At 52.3% G+C, this 25,160-nt stretch overlaps 3 protein-coding genes across 14 annotated transcripts; 2 read left to right on the top strand and 1 right to left on the bottom strand.

The window, feature by feature from the left end:
• Positions 1 to 702: 702 nt before the first annotated feature.
• Positions 703 to 9,964, top strand: PHKG2 (phosphorylase kinase catalytic subunit gamma 2). 2 transcript variants are annotated; one of them, XM_025919595.2, is made up of 10 exons: positions 703 to 843; positions 1,245 to 1,357; positions 5,976 to 6,151; positions 6,427 to 6,481; positions 7,542 to 7,607; positions 7,699 to 7,862; positions 8,759 to 8,849; positions 8,944 to 9,097; positions 9,170 to 9,295; positions 9,397 to 9,964. In XM_025919595.2, exons 2-10 carry the CDS (start codon positions 1,263 to 1,265, stop codon positions 9,688 to 9,690), a joined length of 1,221 nt encoding a protein of 406 aa, XP_025775380.2. In that variant the 5' UTR covers positions 703 to 843; positions 1,245 to 1,262; the 3' UTR covers positions 9,691 to 9,964. The 2 variants fall into 2 exon arrangements, with proteins under 2 accessions (XP_025775380.2, XP_025775372.2); XM_025919587.2 differs by having other exon boundaries at positions 714 to 915.
• On the bottom strand, positions 8,410 to 13,811 carry CFAP119 (cilia and flagella associated protein 119). Of its 11 annotated transcripts, none has more exons than XM_086692378.1 (9): positions 13,406 to 13,807; positions 13,051 to 13,082; positions 12,475 to 12,540; positions 12,160 to 12,329; positions 11,512 to 11,582; positions 11,194 to 11,310; positions 11,042 to 11,111; positions 10,860 to 10,962; positions 8,410 to 10,266 (listed from the first exon to the last, which is right to left on the bottom strand). In XM_086692378.1, exons 1-9 carry the CDS (start codon positions 13,607 to 13,609, stop codon positions 9,915 to 9,917), a joined length of 1,185 nt encoding a protein of 394 aa, XP_086548504.1. In that variant the 5' UTR covers positions 13,610 to 13,807; the 3' UTR covers positions 8,410 to 9,914. The 11 variants fall into 11 exon arrangements, with proteins under 11 accessions (XP_086548504.1, XP_086548500.1, XP_086548495.1 ...); XM_086692375.1 differs by having other exon boundaries at positions 9,961 to 10,266; positions 10,876 to 10,962; positions 11,194 to 11,281; positions 12,164 to 12,329; positions 13,406 to 13,806; XM_086692371.1 differs by having other exon boundaries at positions 9,963 to 10,266; positions 10,876 to 10,962; positions 13,406 to 13,805.
• Positions 13,812 to 13,928: 117 nt separating this feature from the next.
• RNF40 (ring finger protein 40) lies at positions 13,929 to 25,160 on the top strand. The gene is made up of 20 exons (XM_025920118.2): positions 13,929 to 14,186; positions 14,295 to 14,498; positions 14,911 to 15,078; positions 15,214 to 15,355; positions 15,997 to 16,203; positions 16,753 to 16,874; positions 16,973 to 17,119; positions 17,212 to 17,286; positions 17,990 to 18,109; positions 18,206 to 18,385; positions 18,560 to 18,695; positions 19,530 to 19,651; positions 19,736 to 20,163; positions 20,250 to 20,367; positions 20,492 to 20,641; positions 20,819 to 21,031; positions 21,110 to 21,235; positions 22,445 to 22,585; positions 22,696 to 22,797; positions 24,688 to 25,160. Exons 1-20 carry the CDS (start codon positions 14,079 to 14,081, stop codon positions 24,862 to 24,864), a joined length of 3,186 nt encoding a protein of 1,061 aa, XP_025775903.2. The 5' UTR covers positions 13,929 to 14,078; the 3' UTR covers positions 24,865 to 25,160.

Genomic DNA, 25,160 nt, shown 5'->3' with positions numbered 1-25,160 from the left:
AATGTATAACCCCAAATGGTGAGCACGAGGGCTTTGGAGATACTGAAGAGGCGCAGCAACCAGAGGACTAGGAAGCCTCTTCTGGTTGACAGGCTCTGACTCGTCCAAGTCCTCACCCAGCGGCACGTGGGGGTCCAAGCTGCATGCTCTGAGCATTTTTTTTTAAGTGTTTACTTTTGAGAGAGCAAGTGCACAAGCGGAGGAGAGACAGAAGGAGACAGATGATCCTAAGCAGCCTCTGCACTGACAGCAGAGAGCCCAATGTAGGGCTTGAACTCACAAACCCCTGAGATCATAACCTGAGCCGAAGTCAGATGCTCAACCGAGCCACCCAGGCGCCCACTCCAAGCCTTTTAAAAGCAGGGAAGTGACTTCTCAAAGCAGGCATTCCTGCTGCCAGGCTGCCAATATAAAAGTTTAAAAAAGAGCCAAATTCAGATAGTGATGCTAGAAGGAAAGGAAGGGGCCATGACCAAGTCCGGGAACCTGAGACGCAGCTAGTCCCGCGACCCAGATACCCAGAAGCCACGCTTCCGGGTAAACCTAACTTCCGGGTACTGTTGGAAGCCTCCAAGCCCTCTAGACAACGAGCTCCGCCCCCTGCTGTCCCCAGCAGATCCTGTGCACTAATTGGCTGCATCTGAAGCCCCGCCCTAGCGTCGCAGCTTTCGGTAACTCCGAGCTCCAACGCCCGCGCCAGCCTAGGGACTCCCCACTTCCTATTCGACTACGAACTTCCAATCGGAAGGGATTTTGAAGCTCAGTCTTCAGGCGGCTCTGACCACTCGCCGACAGGATGGGGGCGGGGCCTGAGGTCTTTGCCGGCGCCGCCCTGGGAGTAAGGTAAGGAACTGGAGGCGAACCCGGGACGGAGAGGCTTCGCGTTGACCCTGGCTTCTCTCTCATCACCCGCGGGTGAGCCTGCGCGAGACCCCACGCCCCCTCCCAGTGCCCGCCCAAGTGCGCCTGCGCAGCAACAGCCACCTGCCCGTGTGCCCCTTCCTTTCTTCCTTAGCACCTTTTCCCTTCCCCTCCCCAATCCCCCTCCCTGCCCTGCCACCCTTCCCGCCCCCTAGGCCCTTTCGAAGGGTCTCCCCAGTCCTGATCCTTCCCCCACCCCGTCCCTATCCCCCAGGATCCTGGCGCCCCAGCCGCAAGGGCTGCGCCTCCGCGAGCCGCGATGTGTGTCCTCCCAGAGCCTGTGGGCCTCACTGCCCTCCCTACCCTCCGTTTCCTCGACACAGGCCCCCATCACCTTCAGAATGACGCTGGACGTGGGGCCGGAGGATGAGCTGCCCGACTGGGCAGCGGCCAAGGAGTTTTACCAGAAGTACGACCCTAAGGACGTCATTGGCAGGTGAGGCTTCATTCAGCCAGAGAGACAGAGTTCCAGAGAGATGAGGTCCTAGCCAGAATACACGATTCCATTTGAGGGCTGGATAGTTCTAAATGGGAAGGAACAGTGGTTAGTGGAGCAACATTTGGTGACTAAACTCTTTTTCTGAGCCAACCTCCATTTTTTCCAAATTCACACATTTATGTGTTCAGCAAGCATAGTTGAAGTAACTTACTGTCGGCCAGACATGAAGCTAAGCACAGGGAGGGTAGAAGAGTTGTTTGTCCTCCAAATGAAGTGACTGAAAGAGACACAAAAAACGTTCAAGTAGTATCAGGCTGTGTAAATAGTGTGATGGGGCTGATAAAACCACAGCTTCCCCCTAAAGGGGGATATTTGGGTCTTGAAGGATGAATAGGAGTTCAGCATGCAGAGAATAGAAGGAAGGCCTCACTTGTAGAGACAGTGCAGATACACTTACTCATCAAAGATTTCCTAAGCATGTATAGTGTGCTGGGTGCACTTTTTGAGGCACTAGGAATACAAGACCCACAGGTTTTCTGTTTGCCTGGAGTATATGCTAGTGGTAGAGATGGAGGATAAACACAAAAACAAGATAAACGTCATCATATGCTGGGATGATGGAATGAGAGTAATTAATGGGACTGAGACTTGAAGGATGGGAATGAACAGCTTGTGAGCTGAAATAGGATATATTTGGGGCAGAAGGAACAGCACATGCAAAGGCTCAGGCTAGAAAGCGCCTGTTCAAGCAATAGATAGAAGATCATGGTGGCTAGAATGTAGTAAGAGTGGCACAAGGTGGAGGAAATTAAGTTGGAGAGGTAAATGGACATTAGATTATGTAGGGATTTATGCCATGATAAGACATTTAGATTTTATTCTAGTGAAATTGGTGGTTTCAAACAGGGCAGTAACATGATCTGATTTACATATTTTTGATTTGGGGGTAGGAACTTAAACTTTCCATGCCTCAGTTTCTGCATTTAGATTGGTTTATAAAAATAGACCCTACCTTGCTGTGAGGATGGAAAGAATATGATACACTTTAAAAAAAAATTTTTTTTCTTTACATTTATTTTTGAGAGACAGAGTGAGTGGGGGAGGGGCAGAGAGAGAGGGAGACACAGAATCCGAAGCAGGTGCCAGGCTCTGAGCAAGCTGTTAGCACAGAGCCCGATGTGGGGCTCAAACCCACTAACCGTGAGATCATGACCTGAGCCATCGTCGGATGCTCAACCGACTGGGCCACCCAGGTGCCCTGATACACTTTTTTTAAATGTTTTATTTATTTTTGAGAGAGAGTGTGCGAACAGGGGAGGGGAAGAAAGAGAGGGGAACAAAGGATCTGTGCTGACAGCAGCAAGCCTGATGCAGGACTCGAACTCACGAACTGTGAGATGATGACCTGAGCCAAAGTCGGACACTCAACCGACTGAGCCACTCACGTGCCCCTTAATATGATAACTCTTAGAACACTTCCTGGCATATGGTAAGTGCTCAACACAAATGTGTTATTACATTTAAAAAACGTTATTCTGGCTCTTGTGTAGAGAATGGATAGGAAAAGGACAAGAGTAGATGTGTAGAGATCAGTTAGGAAGCTACTGATGGATTCAGGCTAGAGATGGTGATGTTTAGAATAGAGGAGCGGTGGTAGAGATGGGGAGAAGTGGATAGATTTAGGTGATGATTTGAAGAGAGACTTGATAGTTTCCTGAAAGACTGGTTACGGACCATGAGGGAAACGGAAAGAAACAAGAGTAACGTCTCAGGTTTGGATTTGAGCACCTGAGTACTGTTTACTGAAATGAAGAAGTGTGAGAAAGATCAGATTTCTGGCAGGGGCAAGCAAGTCAGGAGTTCCATTTTGGAAATACTAAGTTTTGAGATATCTACCTGGAGCTGTCAAGTGGGTACATGTGTCTGGAATTGGAGAGAGAGCTGGGCTAGAGCAATAAATCAGAGGCGTTAGCATATAGATAGTAATTGGTGAGAAAATAAAAATGAAAGGGGGCCTAGGCTTAGGCCCTGAGGCCTGTCACCATTAAGGGGTTACAGAAGGAGGAGTCAGTAAGGGAGACTAAGATACAAGATAGCACCTGTGAGTTAGAAATAAAAGCACAAAAAGAATGTGCCTCTGGAAGGTTGGCATGGTCTGCTGTGACCCATGCTGCCCAGGCCAGGAAAGCAGACAGGGGTGTGGCTATTAGATTTGTTCAGACTCTTTTAAAATATATCACATGGAGATGTCACAAAGGCCTTTGGGATCAGGAATTCTGGAGAGGACTCAAGGTTTGAGACAGTGCAGCAGGAGCCAATTGCACAGTTGGTATTTAAGTCCCCTGGGACTGGTTGGAGGTCATCAGTGGGGAGAGAGTGCCTGGCAGAGAAGTGAGCTGAAATCCAAGTCCTAAGCTGACATAGGGTTTCAGGACTAGATAAGGGAGGACTCACCAAGGCTGGGAAGAACCCTTAGGGAAGGACAGTGTTTCCACTGCCACAGGGTACAGAAAGACCCATTTTGGAGAAAGCAGGTCAGAGGGTAGGGCCCCTGTCATCTCATTCTGGCATTACAGTAGTAGCATCATCCCTGGTCTCCACTGTCTTTTCCCTGCATAGTAAATTACCTGCATACTTTTACTGAATGACTTTTCCCAGAGTACCAGTCTATTCATGTATAAAGGCATGAAGCTTTTTTTTTTTTTTAATTTTTTTTTTTTCCAACGTTTATTTATTTTTGGGACAGAGAGAGACAGAGCATGAACGGGCGAGGGGCAGAGAGAGAGTGGGACACAGAATCGGAAACAGGCTCCAGGCTCTGAGCCGTCAGCCCAGAGCCCGATGCGGGGCTCGAACTCACGGACCGCGAGATCGTGACCTGGCTGAAGTCGGACACTTAACCGACTGCGCCACCCAGGCGCCCCAGGCATGAAGCTTTAAAAGAGCTTGATGCATTCTAGAAATTGATAAGTTGTAAGTCACTGAAATAAAGATTGAATAGCAGAGTAATAGCCAAAGATGAGGCTGAACAGAAACTGAGACCATTTCTGAGTGATGGGTGAAGGGACTGGGATTTGACTTCTATCTTGCAGGTAATAGGGATGCAGTATGGAGAGAAAAAAATTTTAAGTGCACTCCACAGTTAACTATAAGGTTGGAATTCTTAGGTCTCATTTCAAAAGAGCACAGTTGTTCTAGGGGGTCCCACTAAGGAATGAGGGAACTGTTAGGGAATTTAAGCTGGAAAACTTCAGCAATGAATGACATGATTCTTATGACAGGACTGTCATAAGAAGCTCATTCTGGAAGCAATGTGGTGGATGGGTTGCAGTGGCTGAGACTGGCAGCAGGGAGATCGGTGGGGAGGCTGTTAACAGCTATGGGGGTGGAGAAGTAGGAAACAGAATTGAAAAAAAACACAGAATGGAGTGGACTGGTTGCATGTGGTGGATTGTGAAGGAGAGGAAGAAGCCAAGAACTGTACCAAGATTTCTAGCTTGGGAGTCTGGTTGAATGGCATTGCCATTTAGTGGAGATCAGGAAAGTGAAACTGTGAAGTGGCCAAGAGTAAGGCAGTAGGTGTGGGGAGCACTGCGGCAGCTGGACGGGTCTTGTCCCACTTAAGATGGGAATTCATTTTGAAAAGAACAAGAATACGCTGACCAAACAGCGCACCTGGCCAGAGGGTCAATAGTTTATATCTCTTGATGGAACTAGAGATGTGGTTGACAGGCATTCTAAGCAAAGGGAGTTACATAAGGGCGAGGAAGCCTTGAGAGCACGGCAGTAAAGTTATGTGGAGGGCAGCCAGGGAACCAACATAGGAAATGTGGTGTGAGGGCCGATCTTGGAGAGATTTGCACTTAGCCTGAGGTACTTGTAGGGTCATATGCAATTGGTGACAGATTCCCAGCAATGAAATACCTGTCTAAGACTTTCTCTTCACCATGCCAAATGGGCTTTTCTGCTTCTATCTCCTTAATGTTTTTCAACATCTCTTCAAGATGTTTTTGGCCACGTTTCAGAGCCGGCAAAGTGGAAGCCCAGAGACCTTAGGTCATTAGGTTACATGGAGGTTAATTAGTGGCAAATTTGGGGCCTACACCAAGGTCTCCTAATTCACAACTTTGGTCTTCCAGTCAATGGTCCAATATTTATTTGGAGCCCCTTGCACTTGATGTATTTTAGGAGAACTTTGGGATTTGGGTGGGGTAATCAGCGAAGTGTGAGTAAAATTTGGAGTGAAGTTTAGGTCATTTCTTCCCACTTTCTCCTTGTGGGGTTCCAGGGCAAGCAAGAGGCAGGCTCTGGAGCTCAGTGTGGAAAAGACTTGCCTAGGCTTATCCACGGAGGGAGTGGCAGAAACTGGGTTCAAACCCAGGACCTCCACCTGCCTTCTCTGTGAGATTTGTGTTGCACCTTGCTGGGTATCCAGGTTGCTTGCTGAGGCTACTGTGAAGCTACTGTAGATCAGAGCGAGCTCCTCGGGAGGCAGCCTTGTCGCCCAGATGGATCTTCGGAATCTGGTGCAGTGGGTAAGAGGATGCCGAGGCACCACTCTGCGTGAAAATGACAGAGCAGGAGGCCTGACTCTTGTGCTGTCTTACTCTGGCAGAGGAGTGAGCTCCGTGGTGCGCCGTTGTGTTCATCGAGCTACTGGCCATGAGTTTGCGGTGAAGATCATGGAGGTGACAGCTGAGCGACTGAGCCCCGAACAGCTAGAGGAGGTGCGAGAAGCCACGCGGCGAGAGACGCACATCCTTCGCCAGGTCGCCGGCCACCCCCACATCAGTGAGGCTGCCTTCCCTGCTCCTGTTAGCTGACAGCCACCTCCTGCTGGCCCTGCCCATAGCCCCGTTCCCCCCACACTGCCTCCATGCCTCTGCTCCCTTCGTCATGGCTCTGCTCCACCTCAAAGTGTGGCCAGCCTTTGGGTCCCTACTGCCTCCTTTTGGTTCTCCTTCCTTCCCAGTAACAGCCCACTGCCACCTTGGGGTGGAAAGCCCCTATAACATGCATCCGCTCCTTTCCATCTCCGTATTTCTACCTTTCTGCCTCTTTCCCAGTCACTCTCATCGATTCCTACGAGTCTTCTAGCTTCATGTTCCTGGTGTTTGATCTGTGAGTATCTCCCTGCCCTGATCTGAGAAGCCTCCTCCTCCCCTGCACGCGTGGCCCCAGCCTGACAGCGCAGTGGGCTAAGACTACCTTGCTCACACCTTCCTGTGCTCCTGGCTTTGGCCCCTCTCCCTGGGTGCCCTGATTGGGCAGGTTCTTCCAGAATGTTAGTGACCAGCCAATTAAAAAGGGTCTTCATGACCCAAGGGGCCACTGTCCCAGTCCCCCATGGTCGAAACGTTAGCAGGGAAGAAAAGGCTGTTTTAAGAGCTGGCCACTTATCAGCAGGTTCTTGCTCATCTGTCTCTCGCTGTTTAACACCCTACCACCTTACATGGTGTTTGACTCTGCCCGTCAATTCGTTTTCTGGGTAGTCTGAATCTGAGTGTGAGATGTTAGAAAATATAATGTAAAGCAGTGCAAAGGTACCTCAAAAGAGAATGGTTTAAATAGCAAATATTTAAGAGAGACCCTTGGAAAAAATTCACAAAGTCTTCATACAGAAATGACCCTCTGCAAAAGTTGGCCGGCGGGGAGGGGGGGGAGGTAGGAAGTGTCTGTTACCTCATCACACAATGTTGCAAAACACTGATATGCCCCCAGTCAACTCCGGATTTCAAGGACTGATGCAGAGTTGCAGTTAATAACCTCAATTTTTAAAGACAATATAAAATAAGCAAAATTCAAAATAAAGTCCTATTCAACTTTTTACTACTGTTAACTGTAAAATTTTGGTCATGGTCTAGATTCACTTTAAAAGGTCTTCTTCGAGTTTACTCTTACATAATAAGGACCTCCTATAAAATAATTGTTGCAAGAAGGTACTTATTCTTGCTAAAATAACCCTCTCATGGCACAGTGCATATATTTCAACTACCAATACCCTGGGCCAAGCTGCCCCGGGCATCCAGTTCACTCTTGGAGCACTCTGTCTCAAGACCCTTTGTTTGTCTAAGAGGAATCTCTTTACTGGCCTCTTCCGTGGTATTTTCTGTGAGCCACTGGCTTATTTTCTCAGCCGCTTGTAAGGTACACCTACCTCCCAATCCCTCCTATCCCTTAGGATGCGGAAGGGAGAGCTGTTTGACTATCTCACAGAGAAGGTGGCCCTCTCAGAAAAGGAAACCAGGTAATGGCTGAGCCTGCGGCCGGTGGGGTGAGCAGGGGGCGGGGTGGGGCCGGGCAGGGAGAAGCAGAGGAGGAGACTGCACCTCCCTCAGGTCCATCATGAGGTCTCTGCTGGAAGCAGTGAGCTTTCTCCATGCCAACAACATTGTGCACCGAGACCTGAAGCCTGAGAATATTCTCCTAGATGACAATATGCAGATCCGACTTTCAGATTTTGGGTTCTCCTGCCACTTGGAACCTGGCGAGAAGCTTCGAGGTGAGGGGTCCTGGTGCCCTAAAAGGCTTGGGAGGGAAGGACACCCAGACCTGAGGCTGGTTAGCTGGGTCTGATAATTGAGTACCCAGGTAACCAAGCAAAGAGGAAAAGACAGTGAGCATTTGCCAAGTATCCTCTAGGTGCAAAGCGTTGTATGTATCTCACAGTGGGCTTCCTGATCTGGGGTGGGGATGGGTGGAGAGTCATTTTCAAATGAGGTAGGCCTAAGATTTCCTGGAAGTATGTCATGGAATACAGTTTGGCAGTTGCTGGGATGAAAGAATTGGTACCTGAAGTGATAGAAGCAGCTAGGATCAATAATAGGATCAAGTCGTGGAGGGCTGTGCTTTAGGAGTCTAGACTTGAGCCCGAGACCACAACGGGGAGCCAAGGAAGGGTTTTAAAAAAACAAGGGACTTACTCAGTATGTGCCTTAAGAAATCCTATATTCCCACTCGTTCTCCTTGGTTTGAGTGGTGATCCTGCCACACAGAATAGAGTTTATAGGAGGAGGAGTCCACTTGGGCAGAAAGGAACGTAGAAAAGATTGAAGTTTTGCTTTCCATTTATGTTATACATGTAAAAACGTGGCACAAAGTTGTGTAAGGAGTGGGTAGGTTTGGTTGCAGGTGGCAAATGATATGCTTGGGGAAGACTTTGAAGTCCATCCAAAAATGAGGTTTTCCCCAGGAAGGAACCTTGGTGGGTATTTGGGTTGTGCAGCAAGGTTCGGGTCTAGTACTGCCCTCAGTGGAGGGCAGGCAGGAGCAGAATGGGAACACTTATGGTCCTGGCAGCGTTGAGGCTCCAGCAGAGGTCTGGAGTTAGGGGCCCTTGAACAGGCCCTTGAGTTAGGGGTCTGGTGGCATCCATCAATCTCAGCTCTCTCTCCCCAGAGTTGTGTGGGACCCCAGGGTACCTAGCACCAGAGATCCTTAAATGCTCCATGGATGAAACCCACCCCGGCTATGGCAAGGAGGTCGACCTGTGAGTTTATGGTCTCCCCCGCCTTCCTTTCTCCTTTGTGTCTTGTCCTTCAACACATTTGCCTAGCCCTGCCTGACTCTGGTCTCTTTCCCAGCTGGGCCTGTGGGGTGATTTTGTTTACACTCCTGGCTGGCTCGCCACCATTCTGGCACCGACGCCAGATCCTGATGTTACGCATGATCATGGAGGGCCAGTACCAGTTTAGTTCACCTGAGTGGGATGACCGTTCGGACACCGTCAAAGACCTGGTGAGCTGGGGCCATGAGAGGGTGAGGAAGGAGGCCCAAGAGCTGCCTCTCATGCTCTGGGGTTTCCCCTAGATCTCAAAGCTGCTACAGGTAGATCCTGAGGAGCGCCTGACAGCTGAGCAAGCCCTACAGCATCCCTTCTTTGAGCGCTGTGAAGGCAGCCAACCCTGGAACTTCACCCCCCGCCAGCGGTTCCGGGTAAGCCTGAGAGTGTCAGCATCTGGGCCTGTTCCTCTGTCCCATGATCATTCTCCTATGGTGGATGCCCCACTGGAGCTCACATTGCCTCTCCTTCCCAGGTGGCAGTGTGGACAGTGCTGGCTGCTGGACGAGTGGCCTTAAGCACCCAGCGTGTCCGGCCGCTGACCAAGAGTGCACTGTTGAGGGACCCTTACGCACTGCGGCCGGTGCGGCGCCTCATCGACAACTGTGCCTTCCGGCTCTATGGGCACTGGGTGAAGAAGGGTGAGCAACAAAACCGAGCAGCCCTCTTCCAGCACCAGCCCCCTGGGCCTTTTCCCATCATGGGCCCTGAAGAAGAGGGGGACTCTGCTGCTATCGCCGAGGACGACACCATGCTGGCACTGGGCTAGCACCTCAGCCCAGGGGACCCCCAGAAAGCAGGACTCTCCGGGAGGAGGATTTTTATCATTCCAGCCCTTACGGGCTCTGGCCTCAGGCCCCCCTGCCTGGCCATGCCGCCACTGATATATGACCATAAAGACCAGCCCTGTACACCTGTCCCCACCAGCCAGGGCTTTGGGATCAGAGCTAAGGTGGAAGGGCACTGCTGCTCACAACACCATGCCTAGCCTTGTCAATGCTGCCTGTGCTGCACCTGCAATAAAATCTGCTGCACGCCCGAGAGAGCCAGTGCCCTATGTCTGCTGTCTGGCTTCAGCGGGGAAGCCCAGAAGGTGCTCAGGAGGGGTGGGGGGGCGGGGATGGGGCTGCTCTGCCCCAGGCCTTTATTGGGGAAAATGCTGGGGGTCACTTGGTCTTGTTCTTGCCTTTGCCAGGAGGTAGCTGGAAGGGCCGCTCTAGGATGGTCAACTTGCTGTTGAGCCTTTCCTCGCTGGCTTTGAGCCGCTCCTCTATCAGCTGTTGGAGTTGCCCCAGCTCCTTGCTCATCTGGGTCTTGATGTAGGCTCGCAGGATGGAGACCTGGCCTGCAGGGCAAGGAAGAAGGGGCAGGTCAGCAGAGATGCCATGGGGCTGAGGGATTGCCCCTAGCTGGGCAAACACAACCTCCAAGGTGCACCTGGGGCTACACAGGTAGCAATCAGGAAAGGCTTCAGTTCAGGAAAGGTCAACTAGCCCTTCTGTGGAGAGAGGTGGGTGGACTGGTCATGCTGGACTCTCTGGATTGCTGATGAGCAGATAAGTGGCCTTACACAGGTGATTTAATCTTTGCATATCTCTGTTTCCTCCTTGTACAATGTAGATAGTGCTAGCACCTAGTGCCTAGGACTGAGGGAGGGTTAAATGTAAGATGCTTAACACAGGGCCTGCCTGGCACCCTGTTACTGCTAAATGTGTGCTGGTTGTTACTGTCATTGGTTTTATAATTATCCTTTTCTGGAGCTCCTCTTCTGTGCCCCCCCGCCCCCGCAGCTGCACTTTTATTACCTGGTTTGTCATCTTGAATTTCTGCGTAAGGAATCATTTGGAGAAAGGACACTGTGCCTAAAACAGACCTGAAGTCCTGATGTGGTCTAACCCCTTCATTTTATACTTGCTCCAAGTCACAGGGGAACCTAACCCTTCCAGCTCCTCACTTGGCTCTTGCTCTGGCTGGACCACTGTTTCCAGCTCCTCCTCCTGTGGGGTGACTGCCTGCTCTCCCACCTCCTCGCCTTCTTTCTCTGCAGGCCAGAAGCAGGAAGAGGCTTCAGCTTCAGCCCCAGCCCCAGCCCCAGCCCTAGCCCCAGCCCTCTTCCTCACCTGTCTCATCCTCTGGCCAGAGCTCAGACGGCTGTAGCCCTATGTAAGTCAAAGATAGGTCCAGCCTCACCTGGGAAGAGGGAGGAGGAGGGAGGCTGAGAGGAGGGCATCTGCACTGAGTGAAAGGGGGAGATGAGAGGTGGCCTCTGTACCTGGGGTGTGAAGACATATTTGTAGAGCTTGAAGTGGCGGAAGTAGGTGTTGACCACATAATCTGCCAGGGCAAGCAGCTGTTCCTCCCTAAAGAGGTTGATACTGAAGGGAGGCCGCTGTGGGGATGATTGGGAGTTAGGGGACTGACCACCCCCAGGAACCCTGACCTTTTCTCCAAGTGCCTGGCAGTCCAGGAGCAGGGAGAGCCCCTTGCAGCCTTCAGAGAAAGATGAGGGTGATGAGTGTGAGAGAGGGTAGGAGACTGGGCTAGACTTTATCTGGGGGGAGACTGAAGATTCCATTCCAGAGGAACTGACCCTGACTCCATGGCAAAAAAGAACACTGGTGAAGTAGCGGTAACATTCCTCCACGTTGCCCAAGGGGGTTGCTGAGGGGGGAAAGCAAGATGTGACAGTGAGTCCCCTCCCTGATATTCATTCATTTCACTCACTCACCAGCTACTTATTGCACTTTAGAAGTGAGCAAATCTAGGTTTAAGTCCTGGCTTATTTCAGTAATTCACTCAACAAATACCGAGTACCCCGTGCACTGTTCTAGGGCACTGAACAAAACAAACAAGGTCCTGTCTGTAAGTGACATACGATAAAATGAGAAATAGTGTAATTTCACCTCTTGTTAAACATTGTGCAGAAAAACACAGTTCTAAGAATAAAGTGGGGGGGGGGTGGTGGAGGAGGAGCTGTTTTATTGAGCACTGTGTGTATATTTACATCTATTACAATATTTCTCAGAACAGTCTCATGAAGTTGGTGCTGTATATAAAGAAATGGACGGTTTCAAAGCTGAAACAACTTGTGTGTGGTCATATTGCGTGTAATGACAGAACAAAGATTCCAAGGGAATCCAAAGATTCCAAGGGAACTACTGCTTCCCTTGGTCACTTTTGCCATCCCAGTCTCCTCTGTCCCCTGGGCTCAAACCCTTAGGTAGCCTGACCCTCTCACCCACACAGGCCTTGTGAAGATCTTGGAGCAGAGCACAAGCTGTTGATGTCTGTTCCAGTGAAAAGCCCTGCTGGCGGCAGAAGATGAGTGCATGGGAGAAAAGGTCCAGGATGATGGCATCCCGCAGGCTCTGCTCAGGAGAGCCTAGCCCCAACAGCTCAGCTAGCACCCTTAGGAGAGAGGAAGGAATGAGCGAGCCTCCCCACACCGATGCACCACATGCTCTGGAGTTGGGCATTCTTCCCGCCCTCCCAGCCCAGCCCTCTCAATCTCCCCAGGAGACAGCTTCTCTGCCCTTCCCTCATCCCCCCATACTCCCTCATCTCCTCAGTGTTGGTGGTCTTCTCCAGCCTGTGCATGGAATGGATGTCCAGGTACTTCCTGTTGTAAGAAAAGAGGTGAAAAGGTGTTGGTTGCCATTGTGCATTAGTCTCCTGGCAGGGCTATGATGGCTAGAGCATTGAACTGGGAATCAGGAGACCTGAGTTTGAGGATTAGCCCTTCCACTACTCTCTCTCGATCCAACTTTCTCCACCTTCAAATAAGGAATATGGCTTAAATGAACTCCTTTGGTCCTCTTCGTTTATAAAGCCAAGGATTAGGAAATTTAAGCCCTTGTCTCTGCCACTCCTCATGTGGCTTCAGTGTCCCCATTTATACAGTGCTCCACAGCAGTTGATATTCCATTTACATCCTTAGTCTTTGGCTCCCTTCTTCCCATCCTCCCTCATTGGACTGGGGAGGCAGGAAAGCTGGAGATCTAGTCATCTTGGGTAATTGCAGTTTCCTCATCTGTAAAATGGGTAATGCTCTAGCTGTTTGACAGAACTTTGGGGGAAGAATAATGCAAATGTAAAGTGTAACTTTTTCCCCAAGGCTCTTCACACTCACCACATGCAGATCCGGGGCCGGGGCAGCGGCGGCTGCGGAGAGAAAGCGGATTGGGCAGGCAGAGCTTGTCCCTGGCCCCAGTCCCTGACCTGTCGCGGATCTCCAGCTGGCCTAAGAACCCGCTAACTTGCCTTCTCATCTTAAAGATTATGTACGAGCAACGCCGGCAGGCCAGGCTTTGATAGGCCCTAAGTACCATTCATGAGCATTTAACAGTCGGAGTTACACACCCCCGCCTCTTCACCAAGGCACCCAGGAAACGTCTTGAACTTTAATAAACATAACAGCGGGTGGCGCCCTGCCGGGGAGCCCTTTTACAAACATTCATGAGCGGACCACTCTGTCCCGCCCTCACCGGGAACAAGTTGGCTGCAGGATCTTCATCCGCTTCTACCGAGGCCGCGGTGCCGGACTCAGGCCGCACACCTGTTGCTACCCGCATGACGGACTCATCCAATGAAGTGAGTTCCCTCTCGGGTTCCCGCTGCAGTTCGGAGGACTGTTCAAGCTCCGACGGCATCTTCAGTCCTAGGAATTGGCTGGACTTCTGACGGATCATCTCGTCGCTCCTCTTTGCCGTGGGTCACCACTGGCTCTGTCCCGCCCAGGTCCTGGGAACGCCGGTCCTCGGGCAGCGACTGCCAAGGCCTGGCTCTCTAGCGACGCCTCAGCCAATCGGCGCCGTAGAAAGACAGGGTGCAGCCAATCCGCAGGGGGCGTCTCCCTCCGTTTCAACGGCGACCGTTGCTAAGGGAGCTTGTGGAGGGAGGGAGGAAGTGTAGGGCGCGCGCCAATCAGTAAGAAGAGAATGCGCATGCGCAATAAGTTTCAAGCCCCGCCCCCGCGCCCTCCCTTCAAAGTGGCTGACCTGAGGCAGGCGATGCCCTTAGGACTAGGGAATGTAAGTGCGGTGTCAGTTACCACGGGAACTGTTTACTGGCCAATCGCCGAGAGAAAGAGGAGGTGTTCAGAAAGAAACCAAACGGGACCCTAGAGGTGGGACAAAACGCGACCAATAGAAACAGGAAATGAAGTTTCGCCACATCCGGCATTGCCTGCGGCGCTTGCGCTCTGGGCTGAAGAGGCCGGTGACGTCCGGTGAAGTCCAAGATGGCGCTAGGCTGATCCTGCTGCAGGTGAGGGGCCCGGGGCTGGCGGGGGCGAGATCCAGCAGGTGTGTGCGGGGGTGCTTGGGGCTGCGGAGCGCTGGCAGCCTCCACATCTATGCTCTCTGTCTTCTGCAGGTGACAGAAGTGCCACCCACGCCTGCCCGACGTCCCTCGGGAGACCCTGCGCCGCTCCTCGTCTCCGCGGCCATGTCTGGACCCGGCAACAAACGCGCCGCCGGCGACGGGGGCTCAGGGCCCCCAGAGAAGAAGCTGAGCCGTGAAGAGAAGACCACAACCACGCTCATAGAGCCCATTCGTCTTGGGGGCATCTCTTCCACGGTTCGTGGCTCCTGCCCCAGTCCTCACAACTTGCCAGACTCCCATCTTTGTTCTCCGTCCAAATCGTCCAGAATTTTACTCCCAGTTGCCCAAGCTTGGCACGGTTCACTTTACAGAACACACTGTTGAAGGAAACGGAGGACACGATTTTTGCCTTCCTTTTACAGATAAGGGAAACATGTTCCCAGGGGGCATATGACTTGTCAAAGACTTGAGAGTTAGAAAGAGGTAGTAGTAGAACTCACAACCAAGATGCTTTCTCTGTGGGTGTCTGAGCCTCTTTAAATCCTGTTAGCGGTTAGTCTGGGGATTTTCTCTTCTCCATTCCAGTTGCTCTCCTTTGTTTCTCTCTGTGATTGGTTTCTTGGGCCCTGCTTGACCCTCTCCTTGGCCCCTTTGTTTTCCTTGGTAGGAGGAGATGGACCTGAAGGTTCTGCAGTTCAAGAACAAGAAACTAGCAGAGCGGTTGGAACAGCGACAGGCTTGTGAAGATGAACTCCGAGAACGAATTGAGAAGCTGGAGAAGCGGCAGGCCACAGACGATGCCACACTTCTCATTGTCAATCGCTACTGGGCCCAGGTGGACGCCCCTCTGCTTTCCAAGACCTGGCCTTGATCCTGCTGCCAATCCTCAGACTCCTCTGCTGGGAAAAGGGGTATCATGCTGGGAAGCACCTGAGGGATTTGTAACATTTTTGGTGCTTTCTCCCTTCAGCTGGATGAAACCGTGGAAGCTCTTCTCCGACACCATGAGAGCCAGGGGGAACTGTCTTCAGGGACAGAGGCGCCTGGGACCCAGGAGGGACCGACACGTGATGAGACCCCTGTCACAGAGCCAGGGACATTGGAGCTGAGGGGTAGGACCGGAGCCCTAGGATCTGGGGAGCTTAGTTAAGCTAAGAAAGGTCCTGGAATGGAGGGGACTTTTATATTAGTCTCTCGAATTTCCCGCCTGTCTTCTCACTCGTGCACACACACACACACACACACACACCTGATTTCATGTTTGGGTGGCAAAAGTCCAGTGGATAAGACCCCAGGCCCCGGGCTTTGGAATCTGAGTGACTTGGTTCATAGTGCGTGTCATGTTTGACACTCATTTAGTTGAAAACTATTAACATTGAGTACTGGTACAGCCTCAGAAGAAACAAAGACAGGAAGAAACGTTGGCCCTGACCTCAGGGAGGAAGTGATTTTAAGCCATGAGTAAAAAGTACAGGGGCCCTTGAGAGGGAATCAGTGTATGCACACATGTGTGTGGTTCTAATTTAGATGGAGAAGGCTTCCCTGAAGAGTGATTTGGGAGCTCTGTGGCCTTGAATAAGTTATCTCTCTGAAATAAAGTTGTATCACTTTGAGGATGGGGATACCAGTGTATTACAGGCATTGCGTGTGTCAATTCAGTGAGCCGTAGAGTGAAGGGCTCAGGCTGGAACATCGTATGGAGTGGTGGTAATTGCTGCTGTTATCCTCACAAAGGTCTGTCCATCCCTCGCAGAGCCTCTGCCGGTGCAGCCGCGGCCCCCTCTCAGTGAGCCAGCCTTGGCTTTTGTGGTAGCACTGGGCGCCAGCAGCAGTGAGGAGGTGGAGCTCCAGCTGCAGGGCCGGATGGAGTTCTCCAAGGCAGCTGTGTCCCGGGTCGTAGAGGCCTCAGACCGCCTACAACGCCGGGTGGAGGAACTCTGTCAGCGAGTATATAGCCGAGGTTGGTTCTTCCTTCCCCATCGCATGGGTGTCTACCCCCATTTGCATCTTGATTATATCCCCTCAATGCCCCAAGCCCAGAGGCAGCCATAATTCTCCAAGGAATAAATCAGCCACGTTCTCAGGGAAAGGGGTCGGTTGTAGATGGGGCCCTGGCTCTGATTCCTGGGGTTGAACTCTAGAGAGATGGGTGGGAGGAGTTGTCGATGCTTATGGGGCCCCTGCCTTCCAGCTGGAGACCTCTTTGGAACACTTTGCGCAAATTTTGGTGGCGGTTGTTGATCCGCAAGGCATAGTAGCAAGTGCCTTGGCTTTGCAGGTTGACAGGCTTCTCCCAGCCCTAGTCCTGTTGTTCTAGCCTGGGCGTTCTCAGTAAATGGCTCTCTTCTCTGAGCTGGTTTCCTCCTTTGTACAGTGGGGATAAAGACTCCTGGCTTTGTCATGAGAGATTGGCAAGACAGCTGGTGGATCACATGGGCGCTCACAGAATGAGTTAGTACTTTGCCCCATTGCCTTGGACTTCGCTCTTACCCGAGCCCTGCCTTCCCAGGGGACAGCGAGCCCCCCAGTGAGGTGGCTCGGGCGCGCACCCGGGAGCTGGGTCGTGAGAACCGGCGACTGCAGGACTTGGCCACCCAGCTACAGGAGAAGCACCACCGCATCTCATTGGAGGTGGGATTAAAACCGGGGCAGGATTTGGGTTAGATGGGCACCCAGGATCTCAGGGAGCCAAGTCCCTTGCTCTAAGCGTCTTCCCTATCATTGTCTAGTATTCTGAGCTCCAGGATAAAGTGACGTCAGCAGAGACCAAGGTGCTAGAGATGGAGACGACGGTGGAGGACCTGCAGTGGGACATCGAGAAGCTGCGCAAGCGTGAGCAGAAACTCAATAAGCACCTGGCGGAGGCCTTGGAGCAGGTGGGGCTAGGGTGCTGGGTCAGATGGAGCCAGGGCTAAATACTTGGAGTCTTGCTTCTCTCCTCCACTCCCATCTATCTGTCTCTCCACAGCTCAACTCTGGCTACTATGTGTCTGGGAGCTCCTCAGGTTTCCAGGGGGGCCAGATCACACTCAGCATGCAGAAGGTGAGCAGCCGCCATTCTTGGCAGCCCCTTCCATAACCTTTTATCTACCTTACCCATGAACGTTCCCTCAGAATTAAGGACAGACCACCCACATGGTCTCTGAGGCCCTTGCCTGTACTCATGCTGCTTTGTCTCATTCGTTTACATATTCAGTAAATACTGTTGAATGCTAAATGGTAGAGACTGCTAGGAAGCAGGCATATCAGAGGACAATATAGACAGAAATCAGAGGTTTTTTTGGAGTTTGGGTTCTGGTTGAGGGAGCAAATAAGTACGTAGTACATAAGGTGGCGATAAGTGCCTCAAAGAAAAAGCATAGAAAAGAGACCAATGGAAATATGTTGGAGCTGACTGGCGTTCTTAGCTGGGTAGCTGAAGAAGGGCCTCACTGAGCGGGCTCTATGACTTCTTGGTCGTTGCACTATTTTGTGGTCCTGTGAGGGTCATTGTTTCCTGTGAACTCTTTATTTCAGCTTTTTCTTCAGGTGTTTCAGGAAGCCTTCCCTGACTCCCTGTCAGCCTTGGTTGCCAGCACTGACCGTGCAGTATTTTCTCCCACTTACCTGGGAGCCCTTAGGAAAGTGCTTGGGTTTGGCCTGTCCTTAGGGCTTCAGAATCCATCATTGTCCCCGTGTGGTGGGGATGGGAGGGAAGCATGCATTCTGGCCTGGCCCTACCTGCCATAGTCCCTCCCGCTCCACAGTTTGAGATGCTGAATGCAGAGTTGGAAGAAAACCAGGAATTGGCCAACAGCCGAATGGCAGAGCTGGAGAAGCTACAGGCCGAGCTTCAGGGGGCTGTGCGGACCAATGAGCGCCTCAAGGTGGGCTGTATTTAGGCCTGGTAGGGCCTGAGCCTGCCAGGTAGTTGCTGGGCCCTGAATCCTCCTGCTGATCACTTTTGGGCACCTTGCTCCTAGGTAGCCCTGCGGAGCCTTCCTGAGGAGGTGGTGCGGGAAACGGGGGAGTACCGGATGTTGCAGGCTCAGTTCTCACTGCTCTATAATGAGTCTCTGCAAGTGAAGACCCAGCTTGATGAGGCCCGGGGTCTGCTGCTGGCTACCAAGAATTCCCACCTGAGACACATTGAGCACATGGAGGTATGGCCCTGGAACAGACCTTAGGGTCAGGGCCTTTGGAGGCCTTGTGTGCTACCAGGGATCCCTTGGGAATAAATTCTTCCTAAGCCACTGAGGCCTGAGGTGGGGGGGAAGAAGAGAGGGGTTTGCCAGGGGCTAAAGGGTTGTATGGGTCCTTAACACCTCAACCTACAGAGCGATGAGCTGGGGCTACAGAAGAAGCTGCGCACAGAGGTTATCCAGCTGGAGGACACGCTGGCCCAGGTACGCAAGGAGTACGAGATGCTGCGCATCGAGTTTGAACAGAACCTGGCGGCCAACGAGCAGGCGGGTATGTGGTGAAGACGGGGTGGAGGTGGGGCCTTATCTGGGATTGCTGGTCCCTGGTGGGGGGCTACTGCTTATCCAGATGCAAGGGGTTAAGCCCCTTCCTTTTGCAGAGCCTCCTGTCCCTGGCCAAAACAGGGATCATAGCACCTGGCTCAAGGGCACAGTGAGGGTCACAACCAGCTGAGGTGGCTGATGGAGCAGGCACAGCCAGAACATGAGCTGTTGGCCCTGTCTGTGGTTCTCTGGCCTTACAGTGTCTCTCTCTTGGAGGTATTCGTTCATTTGTGGATGTATTAAATCTGGCTCTCTTCCAGGCTTTGGGATTATATTAGTAAACAAAATTCAAAGCATGTTTGCTATTGTGGCCTAGTAGCGTAGTGGGGAAAGACAACAAAGTAAAAAATAGAAGGTGTATGTTACATAGTGGCAAATATATCAAGAGAAATAAAGCAGGGGAGAAAGATATGAAGTGTTAGAAGATTGTGGTTTTGGATGGGGAGGTCAGAGAAATGAAACTCAGAAGATGACATCTATTTAAAAATATGAAAGAATCAGACTAATTTACTTCGATGAATGTTACAGTCGTGTGCTCCTTTGAAGGAAATTTGGAAATACCAAAAGTCTACATTAACAGAAATAACATAAACAGGAGGTTTGAGAGTTTTCTTCTAAGCCTAGGTTATTACTTTGATAAGGTCACACTCCGTACAGGGCCTCAGTTTCCCTCTCCTTCACAATGGGAGTGATGGCTTTGGCTCCCCTTCTCCCACCACGGAGGAGTTGGGCTCTTAGCCCAGAGGCCAGTCTAACCCCTTACTTTCCAACCCTTCCCCAGGGCCCATCAACCGTGAGATGCGCCACCTGATCAGCAGCCTCCAAAACCACAACCACCAGCTAAAGGGGGATGCCCAGCGATACAAGCGGAAGCTGCGGGAAGTGCAGGCTGAGATTGGCAAGGTGAGGAAGGGGATGCCTCGGAAAAGCCTTGGCTAGACCCCAGTAAGCACTGTCTCACCTCAGCCCTGTTCTTTATCTTTGCAGCTCCGGGCCCAGGCCAGTGGCTCAACCCACTCCATTCCGAACCTGGGCCACCCAGAGGACTCTGGCCTCAGTGCCCCAACCCCAGGGAAAGAAGAGGGTGGGCCAGGCCCTGTCAGTGCCCCTGACAGCAGAAAGGAGGTGGCTTCAGTGCCTGGTGCCACCACTGCTGCCTCCTCAGCAAAGAAAGAGGAGCTGGCCCCCTCTGAGGAAGATTCCCAGGCCTTAACTCCTGGGTCCCAGGGCCCCTCCTCCCGGAGCCGAGAACCTGAGGCCAGGCCCAAGCGGGAGCTTCGGGAGCGGGAAGGGCCTGGCCTGGGACCCCCATCTGTAGCCTCAGCTCTCTCAAGAGCTGATCGGGAGAAGGCCAAGGTGGAGGAGGCCAAGAGGAAGGAGTCAGAACTCCTTAAAGGTCTCCGAGCAGAGCTCAAGTGAGACCCTGTTTTTGTCTCCTTTCCACCCCTGCCAAAGTGGCCTCCGGCCCCAGTCACCAAGCCTTCCTCCTGTGCTTCTCCAGGAAGGCCCAGGAAAGCCAGAAGGAGATGAAGCTGCTGCTGGACATGTACAAGTCAGCACCCAAGGAACAGCGGGATAAGGTGCAGCTCATGGCAGCCGAACGCAAGGCCAAGGCTGAGGTGAGGGCAGGTAGGGCCTGTGGGGCATACACAGAGGCTGCCCTGGGGGGTTCTGACTAGAGCAGGGCCCTAGGTCAGCAGGAAGCAGTGAGAAGAGCTAGCTCTTTCTTTCTGGTGGCTGTAGGTCGATGAACTACGAGGCCGCATTCGGGAATTGGAGGAGAGGGACCGAAGAGAGAGCAAGAAAATTGCTGATGAGGACGCCCTGCGGCGCATTCGGCAAGCCGAGGAACAGATCGAACACCTGCAGCGCAAGTTGGGTGCTACCAAGCAGGTATGACCCCCTTGTGGTCCCCTGCTTCTGAATATTGGGATACCCTTAACTCCTTGATGGGTACTCCTAGCAGATGCTCTGGGATCACTCTGTGATCAGTCCTTTTTTCCTGTGGTTTGCCCACGATCATCGTGTCCATCTTCCGTTTTCCATCTTGTCCCTGTCCACCTGCTGCAGGAAGAAGAGGCTTTGCTGTCGGAGATGGATGTGACGGGTCAGGCTTTTGAGGACATGCAGGAACAAAATGGGAGGCTGCTACAGCAGTTACGGGAGAAGGATGATGCCAACTTTAAGTTGATGTCAGAACGGATCAAGGCCAACCAGATTCACAAGCTACTGCGGGAGGAGAAGGATGAGCTGGGCGAGCAAGTTCTTGGCCTCAAGTCCCAGGTATGGCAGCCCTGGGCTGTAGGGTGGAGCTGGAGAGGCACCAGCTCCCTAGCACTGAGTCTCCACCCCTGACCTCAGGTGGATGCCCAGCTGCTGACCGTGCAGAAGCTGGAGGAAAAAGAGCGGGCCTTGCAGGGCAGCCTCGGGGGTGTAGAGAAGGAGCTGACGCTGCGCAGCCAGGCCCTGGAGCTCAACAAAAGGAAGGTGAGGCCAGGCCCGAGGGCAGAAAGCAACCTGGGATGGTGGCTCACAGCTAAAGCCCTGCTCTACCTCCTCTCCCGGCCCAGCTCACGTCTCCAATACTTATTGTGTTCTAGTTCCTGTGCTAAGGCCTGTCTATGCTGGGTTGCATTTTGGTCTTATAACAATCGTAAGATGGTATTTGTTATCTGTTTTTCATAACTTAGGAAATTGAAGCTCAGGCAGAGCAACTGACTTGCTCAAGAAAGAGTGGACCTGAAATTGGGGCCTGGATCTCCTTGGCTCCAGAACACACCTTTTTTTTTTTTTTTTTTTTTGAGAGCACGTGAGCAGGGGAGAGGGGCAGAGGAAGAGAGACAATCTTAAGCAGGCTTCATGCTGAGCATGGAGCCTTATGTGGGGTTCGATCCCATGACCCTGGGATCGTGACCTGAGCCAAAATCAAGAGTCTGACACTCAACTGACTGAGCCACCCAGGCATCCCCAGAACTTGCATCTTGAGCACTAAGTTGGCTAGATGTAAAGTAGGGATGCTGGTTCCTGTCACATAGTTGAATTGAAGTTCTGGAATGTCTAGGTCATGGGAAAGGCTTAAGATCAATGTTAGTTTTAGTTTGTTTTCCCTACTGTGCTTCCTCCCCCCCCCCCACATTTAATTGATTCATTAAAGCAGTATAATTCATCCCCTTGCCATGTACCCCCGGCACTGAGTGCTAGAGAGAACCTGGAATAAGAGGGTCCTACCGGAAATGGGAACTTCAGTCTTGAGGAGGTAGATAGCCAGATATCCCACAGGTAAAATATGTTACTGCAGATTCCAGTAAATCTTGTGAAGGAAACTAAGGTGCTGTGAAAGAAAAACAGGGGGAGCCTGTCTCCAGAACCGACATGTAAGCTGAGGGCTGAGGGAGCCACTGGAAAGAAACCTGTGTGTTGGGGGTGTTGAGGGGAGAAGAGAGAAGAGCCCTGTGGAGGTTCAGAGATAGGAGAGAGAGTTATGCAGGTAGGAAGTGAGCGTGTCAGGAACTGCAGAGATAGAGGTGAAGGTGGAGAGGTCAGGAGGCAGAACTAGCTCCAGTGAAGATCCTGGACTTGATCCCAAGAGCAGGAATCACTGGAATGTTTGACACAGGCATCTGTAGACCATGGCTCCACATGCCTGACTCGCCAGGCTCAGGCGAGCCCACCCTTAACCTGTTCCACCTACCCCAGGCTGTGGAAGCAGCCCAGCTGGCCGAGGACCTAAAGGTGCAGCTGGAGCACGTACAGACGCGGCTGCGAGAGATCCAGCCTTGCCTGGCAGAGAGCCGGGCCGCTCGCGAGAAAGAGAGCTTCAACCTCAAGAGGGCTCAGGTGTGTGCATGGGGTAGGGACAGGGTTGTTCAGGGTCACTGATGTGGCCTAGGGGCGGGTGGTTCAAGATGAGGACCCTTGCACTTAGCCTAGCCCTTCTCCTGCCCCAGGAGGACATCTCCCGACTGCGGCGCAAGTTGGAGAAGCAGAGGAAGGTGGAGGTTTACGCAGATGCCGATGAAATTCTCCAGGAGGAGATCAAGGAGTACAAGGTGGGGCCGTGGGGCTGAGTTGTGCCCCAACAACCCAGGAATCTTAGATGGGGAGTTGGCGAGGGCTATAGTGGATAGCCTGGGGACCCCAGAAATAAGGTTAGATAAAAAAGGTGGGCAGGGCCCTAGTTATGGAGAATCAAACAGCTGACGAATGTACATGTGCTCATGCCAGGCACAGTGCCTGGCCAGGTGTGGGAGGGCTAGGAACTAGCTCTAGTCTTTGATTTCTTGAAACTGACCGTCTGTTGAAGGAAGCAGCCAATATTCTCAGTGATGAGCGATGTGATGGCTAACCCCACGGCAGCTCTGGGGGTTAGCAGGTTTCCTGGAAGGAATGTCCTCCAAGGGAACCTGAAGAATGAGAGTTGACTGTGAGTAATGAAGATGAGAGGGTTCCAGCAAAGGGAAAGGTAGAGGTCCTTCACTGAGAGCGGTGTGCTGGAGCACAGATTGCTGGACACTGTAATTGGAAGACAGAATGTAGGTTTTGTGATGAGCAGGAAAGCTGAGGGTCTTGAACAGTGTCAGATCCTGAAGGGTGTGGTGAGTCAGGTTGAGACGCTTGGTTTATCCTGTAGGTAGTATGGAGACATCAAGGGGGTTTAAACCAGAGAGTTATATGGCTGGATTTGGGCTAGAGGGGGTAAAGACTAGAGGCAGAGAAATCTCTTAAGCAGTTGCAGTCATTGAGGCAAAAACTGGTAGGGAGCTAGCCTTGGGTGTTAGAGACAAGTAGAAGAGGTGAGGAGATATTTAGGAGGCAGAAGTGCTTGGACTCAGGGATGGATTGATTCATGGAGTGAGGGAAAGGGAGATCCTGAGAGCTCCTGGGTTCCTGATTGGAGAAACTAGTGGCATATGGTAGGATTAGGAAGACCTCAAAGGAGTAGGTGTTGGTGGACAGTGTTGTATCTCAGGGATGTTGAAAATGTGCCTTTGGGAGGCTGGCAAGGCATTCGAAGCAGAAGGACTTTCTGGATGATGAGGTTGGAGGATTGTCTGCAGGCAGAGGTAATGGTGGAAGCCAAATAGAACTGTGGTCACCCAGGGAGGGTCTGTGATATGATACGGGGTGGGTTATTCTTTTCCCTTAGGAATCTCAAAGCTTAAATGATAAAGGAAGAGAAGCCTGCAGTTTGGCCTTGAAGGGGCAGGGGTAGCTGGGGGAGGCCATGGGGAGGCAGAGGAGGGTTTCTCCAGAAAAGATGGACTTTGACGAGGATGGTTTGACAGCTAAGGGAAGAGGTGATGCTGGGGTGTGGGCTGGCCTGGGCTGTCAAGTGGGGCAGAGGAAGAATGTCGGGGAATGTTGAGTTGAGGGAATTCCTGGAGTTGGACATGAGACCTGGTGGCCGGTAGATGTTTCAGGAGGTTTCACTCTTCGTAGAGAAGAGTGAGTCCAGGGACCCAGCAGGATCTCTGGGCAGCACCAGGGGTGGGCCCAGTTGAGGGTGGAGCTGGGAGATTTCTAGTGGCACTGCTATGCCCAGCAGGTGCAGATGAAGAGAAGGTAGATCGTCAGCTTGAGCCAGGATTGGGCTTTTGCCAGAGAAGGCCAGAGCGGCAAGAGATAAAGCCCCAAGGCAGGGGAGTCCCGGCTGGGCCTTTGGGTTATTGGCTTTTGAGCAGGGCGGGGAGAACATGTTGCCCACTGGCCACCACTGCCTGGGTTAGAATCCAGATTCTGCTACTTTCTGGTTTTGAGACCTTGGCCTCTGAGCCTCAGTTTCCTCATCCGGAGAGTGCCCATCCCCATCTCTCAGGGTTATGGTGAGAGTTAGATGCAGTCTGCTGTGTGGTGGGCTTAGCCTGGACCACCTCCTGCTGTCAGCTTGGGGTCTGGGGGCCATCAGGACTGTCCCGAGCTGATGCCTTTGCCTGGCCCAGGCGCGGTTGACCTGCCCCTGCTGTAACACCCGCAAGAAGGATGCAGTCCTTACCAAGTGCTTCCACGTTTTCTGCTTCGAGTGCGTGCGGGGCCGCTATGAGGCCCGCCAGAGGAAGTGCCCCAAGTGCAACGCAGCCTTTGGTGCCCACGACTTCCACCGTGTCTACATCAGCTGAACCCGTAACTCAGGGGACTTTGGAACACCCATGGACCCTGGGGGCTGTGCCTCCAGTCCTTCCCCTCCCCACATGGCCCTTACCCTCCATTCCGGAACTTGGGGGCCCAGCCCCTCTCCACCTAGTTGGTTTGGGGGTCCCAGTGCATGCTAGTGGGAGTGAGATCTGGCAAGCTCAGTTATACCTTTTCCACACAGAGCTACAGCCTAAGGGGCATCTGCCCTGCAGGAAGGGTCAGCTGTGAGAGGCCTGAGGGTCCAGAGCATTCAACTGAGCTTCCTGGAAGCTGACCTTAA

Source organism: Puma concolor, chromosome E3 (assembly GCF_028749965.1).
Source record: "Puma concolor isolate L17-30 chromosome E3, mPumCon1.1.hap2, whole genome shotgun sequence".
NCBI classification, from domain to species: domain Eukaryota; kingdom Metazoa; phylum Chordata; class Mammalia; order Carnivora; family Felidae; genus Puma; species Puma concolor.
This window is presented reverse-complemented; position numbering and strand designations above follow the sequence as displayed.

Bases quoted from the DNA above. Each gene is read 5' to 3' on its own strand.
- PHKG2 (XM_025919595.2), top strand. From the start codon at position 1,263: ATGACGCTGGACGTGGGGCCGGAGGATGAGCTGCCCGACTGGGCAGCG. The intron at 1,358-5,975 runs GTGAGGCTTCAT...TTACTCTGGCAG, and splicing joins CCTAAGGACGTCATTGGCAG to AGGAGTGAGCTCCGTGGTGC. The intron at 6,482-7,541 runs GTGAGTATCTCC...CCTATCCCTTAG, and splicing joins ATGTTCCTGGTGTTTGATCT to GATGCGGAAGGGAGAGCTGT.
- RNF40 (XM_025920118.2), top strand. From the start codon at position 14,079: ATGAAGTTTCGCCACATCCGGCATTGCCTGCGGCGCTTGCGCTCTGGG. The intron at 16,875-16,972 runs GTGGGATTAAAA...ATCATTGTCTAG, and splicing joins ACCACCGCATCTCATTGGAG to TATTCTGAGCTCCAGGATAA. The intron at 18,696-19,529 runs GTATGTGGTGAA...ACCCTTCCCCAG, and splicing joins GGCGGCCAACGAGCAGGCGG to GGCCCATCAACCGTGAGATG.
- CFAP119 (XM_086692367.1), bottom strand. From the start codon at position 13,609: ATGATCCGTCAGAAGTCCAGCCAATTCCTAGGACTGAAGATGCCGTCG. The intron at 13,083-13,405 runs GTGAGGGCGGGA...TTCTCTCCGCAG, and splicing joins CTGCAGCCAACTTGTTCCCG to CCGCCGCTGCCCCGGCCCCG. The intron at 10,963-11,041 runs GTGAGGAAGAGG...TCTGGCCTGCAG, and splicing joins CTGGCCAGAGGATGAGACAG to AGAAAGAAGGCGAGGAGGTG.